Here is a 4690-nt window from a genome sequence, read left to right as displayed (position 1 = left end):
TCAAACACATAAATGCACAAAAGTATCGCATAAAACTATTTACAGTTGCTCTCTATTTTTCATTGTTTACTTTTTCCTCAATTTCTTTACCTCTCTATGGGTCGCAATCTTCCACACGCTTGCTTTGTCTCTAAATATGTAAAGACACATATCTAGAATCTCCAATCGAAATAAAGAACCAAGAAAATGCAAGTCTAGACTACCATGACTTAACAGTATCAGTTCACTCCTCAGATCGATCCACTGCATAACCAGAAACTGACTCCTCGAACTGAAGCACATCACCTCTGCTTCAGGTCAACAACGACAACGCTAGTATTATCGGCGCTCCTCCTAGCGATCGCGAGCCTGGCCAGGACCATGGCGGCGCTAGAGCAACGTGGCTCCACCTCATGGCCTACGGCGGCGGCGGCGGCGGCGGAAGGGCCAGCAGGAGGCGATGGGTTACCATATTCCAGGCACTGGCGGGCGACGTGGCAGGCGGTCTCGTTCGAGATCACATCCCACATCCCGTCGCTTGCCAGGATGAGGCACTGGTCATCCGCCGTCCGCTCGGTTATGGTGATCTCCGGCTCAGAGATCACCTCAGGTTTGAGCAGCCAGTCTCCTACACAACACCATTTGCCAAGTCAAATCAAACAAGAACTAGATGATACTTCATAATTTATGATAAAACACTAGATCAATTGCTGATTATTTAGTCTAGACTAAATAATCAGCAATAGAAGTAGTAATCATCTGATATAGGCACAAGTCAACTTTGTGTGTGGTGTGTGTACATGTGCGTGCTGTGTCACTGTGTGTGTATGTGTGTGTGATAAACAGGAACAGAACGCTGAAACGCTGCATACCTAGTGCGCGCGACATGGCGAGTATCCCACGCACGCGCGGAGTGTCGCAGTTTAGCACCACCAGGCCGCCCATCGCCTGGATCCGCGCTAGCTCGTCCGGCTGGGTTGGCAGCACAAAGTTTGGAGTACAGTTAGCAGCAGCTACCACCAGTCCTCCAAATGCAAAGATAGCACAAATAGTAGTCAGCTTATGAATCAATGGTAAAAACATTATTACAGGCAATTAGCAGTAGTGGTGATTACTGGAAGCAATGCGATTAGATGGTATTACATACAGATAGTGTAGCAATTAATGAACCAACGAAACCCTACTTGCTTTATTTTTTTTCTAAGGAGCACCAATGTTGGCGCTTCACCCTAAGCTTTTTCTATGGCGCAGCTGTTTTTTACAATTTTTTTTCTGGACAATAGCCACTACTACCTCCGTAAATCATAATTCGTTTGTTAAAATAAATTATAATTTGAAATAGAGGGAATACTAAGATAGTTTTAAGGCTCTCTTTTCAAGCAATTCTATTCTCTCTCGACTCCAGGTGGTAAGACAGGTGGCCCACCATCCCTCCTCTCCTGGAGGGCCCCACTGGGTAGCCTGCTTTGATACCGCTGGTCGAGATTCCAGCGCCTCCATGGACCCCATCCCAAGAGTTGGTGCTGACGTGAGCACGGTAACGTCGGCAAGCTGCAAGCCCAGCGCCGCCCAGCCCTGCCATTGGTTGACCGCGACCGGATCGTCTGGACGCGCGGCGACAACTCATCGCCCCACGGACACACGTCAACGGTCAACGCCGCCGAGACAGACTTACTCTGACCACCGCACAGGGACGATCTCCGAGTCAAAGCCGGCGATCACGTATATATATACGCACCTTGTGGTCGTCTGAGAGTGGGACGGGCGGGGTGCCGGCGGGCCCGCGGCAGAGCACGGCGCGGGAGTCGCCGCAGTTGGCGACGAGGAGGAGGCAGCGGACCAGCAGCGCCACCACGGCGGTGGATCCGACGAAGCCGGTGTTGATCGACAGCGGGCAGCTGCACCGCGGGAGGGCGGCGCGGCCGCACCCGCACGGCAGGACCGCCAGCGCGTCGACGCGGCGGAAGGCGCGCCCCAGCGCCGCACGCCACGCGCGCTCCTCCTCCGCCTGCTCCACCCAGCTGGCGCCGCCGCTTGCGGCCGCGCTTGTCCCGACGCCCGCTGTCGCGTGCTCCCGGCGCACCAGGAAGGACGCTCCCTCCCGCATGAGCTCCTCCGGCATGAGCTCGTGCATCCGGTCCCGGCACAGCGCCGACACCTGCATGCAATTCCATCTCTTTTCAATTTTCATGGCTGAAACGAGCACAAACAGTCACGCATACTATATGTTAGTGGCAGGGAAGAATAAGCAATTGCAAACGAGGGAAACGTGGGTCCATGCCGAATTTGGAATGTGCTAGAATAATTGAAAGTAGACACTTGGTACCGGTAGTTGTTGCAGGTTTTCTCGCTCGTTTCATGGCTGCTAGCTAGCTGCTTCTACTTTTCTCTCTTGTTTTGCATTGGTATTGCAGTAAATATGAAAATTGACCTCTAGAAGCTAGTGGGGGAATTACAGTAGCAGTACGAAGGGTATACTGTAGTAAAAAGGTGAATGTTACTTAATGTATGTTCAGATGGTGCCAAAAAATGTCATCTTGAGTAATTAGGCAAAACTTAAAAGTGTTTGTTTGCTGGCGAGTAGTGGTAAAGGTAGGTAGATCTTGATTCGTCGGATCTAACTGGGAGAGTAATCAAGCACATGAAATGTTCGGATTAACTTGGGTTCGACGAGATGAGATTAGATGATACGATCAGGAGGATATATACGATGGCAAGTAACCGCAAGTGATGCGTATACGCACAAAGGAGCCGCCGTGGCCGTCGAAGATGGCGAAGATGTGCATGGGCGAGCCGTCGGTCCAGGTGTGGAAGCCTAGGCGGAGCGAGACCGTATCCTCCATGTGTAACACCCTAATGTAATTTTCCCTAATTCTAATAAATTTATTTGGGCTTAAATAAAATTTCCAGAGTTTTTCCTAATTTACCTCGCATTTAAAGCAATTTATAACACAAGAAAATAAAATTTATCATAAGATTAAATTGTTTGTGCATTCATGCTGCAGCATTATTTTATTTGTGTTGAGTTTATAGGTTTGAATTCAATTTGTATTTGAATTCAAATAGTTTTGTTTGAATGTTTGAGTATAGAAAAGAAAAGGAAAAGAATAGGGAAAGAAACCAGCCCAAACCCTCTCAGCCCAGCCCACTCCCCCTCTCCCTCTCTCCCTCACGGGCTCTCTCTTCCCCTGGCCCATTTCCTCCCTCGGGTCTCTCTCTTCTCTCCTCACTCCCGCGTGGGCCGAGCCCCGGCCCGTTTCCCCCAGCCCCGCGCCTCTCTCTCCTCTCTCTCTCTTTTCTTCCACGGCCCAGCCCTCCCCCTCACGTGCGCAGCCGCCCACGGCCGCTCTCCCTCCTTTCTCCCTCTGCCAGGCCGGTCCCACCGGTCAGGCGCTTCTTCTCCCTCGCACCTCTCCCCTGTTCTCTCCCCGCCGGCCCGGCCACCCGTCCCTGGGCGTGGCCCCGCCCCGCTGTCCCCTGGACCCACTCCTCCGCACCGCGCCCCGTCTAGACGCATCTGGAAGCTACCCGAGCTCGGATGAGGCTCGAGCGGCAACCGCCCGCGGGATGCGCGGCACCCGTTGGATCGGTGGCCCGCACACCGAGACTGCCGGCCCTCCCCTTTCTTATCCGTAGCTGCGCTCTCGGGCCGCCCTAAGCCGCCGCCAAAATCCCCAGCGCACCCGAGCCCCGCACCGCCTGTCAGCCGCTCGAATTTGGGCCGCTGCCGTCGTTGCTGCCCTTGCGCCGCCACCGCAATTCGTCCTTGCTGTCACCGCTTCGGGCCCTATAACCTCAGCGCGACCTTCACCGCCCGTGTGCGCCGTCGACCGAGGCACCCGGAGCCCTGCAACACCGCCCAAGACCTCCTTCCACGAGCGCCGACCTCCCCTCACCGCCGCGGGTAAGACCCTTCCCACCGACCGCCCCCTCCTGTACCTTGCGCCGTGCTAAGACCCTCAGTAGAGTCATGGGGTCGTGCTGGTGCCATGCTGTGCCAGGCTTGGCTCAAACCCGAGCCGGAACCCCGACCCCGCTGCTCACCGGCAACCAGTGCCGCTCCTCGCCGGCACACGTCACGCACGGTCTCGGGCTAGCCACGCTGAGTCCCTAGGAGCGCTCCCTGTGTTCCCCTGGTCCTCTTAGGTTTGGTCCCCGCTTGAATAGGCCCTCGGGGGACGGTTTTGGCCAGCTCCAGCGATCTGTCGCCGCGGGAGCGGCCCTTCCGGTGACCATCCCGTCGCCGGCCCCTGTTTCCTTTTCCCCTTTTCGTCCTGGCCGCCCGATCCGCGATCAACGGATCAGAATAGAACCCGCGTACCGTTTTGCTTCGAGCCGCCAGATCCAAATCCGAGCGCCCAGAATAGAAGATACCGTTTCAGCCGCCAGTTTTGCTAAAGAGTCCCTGCGCTTTTCAAGAATCAACCCGCGGTCCTCTTTAGTTAAAAAGTATTTACAGTTAGGCCCTGTTTTATTCGTTTAAGCCCCTGAGCTTTCCAGTTTTCATACCCGCCGTCCGTGCCGTGAGTTTTAGCATGTTAGACCCCGAGTCTAGGGTTTAATTGCGTCTAGGTCCCTCACTTTTGCGCAGGACCCTTTAGAACCTCCAGTTTTCTTACAAATAGGTCCCTGGATCTTGTTTTAAGCGTAGTTTTCGCGTTTTAGCTCCGTTTTAGGTGTTCTTTATATCCACGCGATCGTTGCAATGCGC

At 54.1% G+C, this 4690-nt stretch overlaps 1 protein-coding gene across 1 annotated transcript; it reads right to left on the bottom strand.

Moving 5' to 3' along the window:
- Nucleotides 1-281: 281 nt before the first annotated feature.
- LOC112900514 (probable protein phosphatase 2C 37) lies at nucleotides 282-2822 on the bottom strand. Its single transcript, XM_025969372.1, has 4 exons — nucleotides 2724-2822; nucleotides 1718-2137; nucleotides 852-951; nucleotides 282-607 (listed from the first exon to the last, which is right to left on the bottom strand). Exons 1-4 carry the CDS (start codon nucleotides 2820-2822, stop codon nucleotides 282-284), a joined length of 945 nt encoding a protein of 314 aa, XP_025825157.1.
- Nucleotides 2823-4690: the final 1868 nt, after the last annotated feature.

This window comes from Panicum hallii, chromosome 7 (assembly GCF_002211085.1).
Source record: "Panicum hallii strain FIL2 chromosome 7, PHallii_v3.1, whole genome shotgun sequence".
NCBI classification, from domain to species: Eukaryota; Viridiplantae; Streptophyta; class Magnoliopsida; order Poales; family Poaceae; genus Panicum; species Panicum hallii.
Note: the sequence above shows the minus strand (reverse complement) of the source record. Positions and strands in the feature narration are given on the sequence as shown.

Bases quoted from the DNA above. Each gene is read 5' to 3' on its own strand.
- LOC112900514 (XM_025969372.1), bottom strand. From the start codon at position 2,822: ATGGAGGATACGGTCTCGCTCCGCCTAGGCTTCCACACCTGGACCGAC. The intron at 2,138-2,723 runs GTGCGTATACGC...AATTGCATGCAG, and splicing joins ACGGCCACGGCGGCTCCTTT to GTGTCGGCGCTGTGCCGGGA. The intron at 952-1,717 runs GTGCGTATATAT...CTGCCAACCCAG, and splicing joins CACTCTCAGACGACCACAAG to CCGGACGAGCTAGCGCGGAT.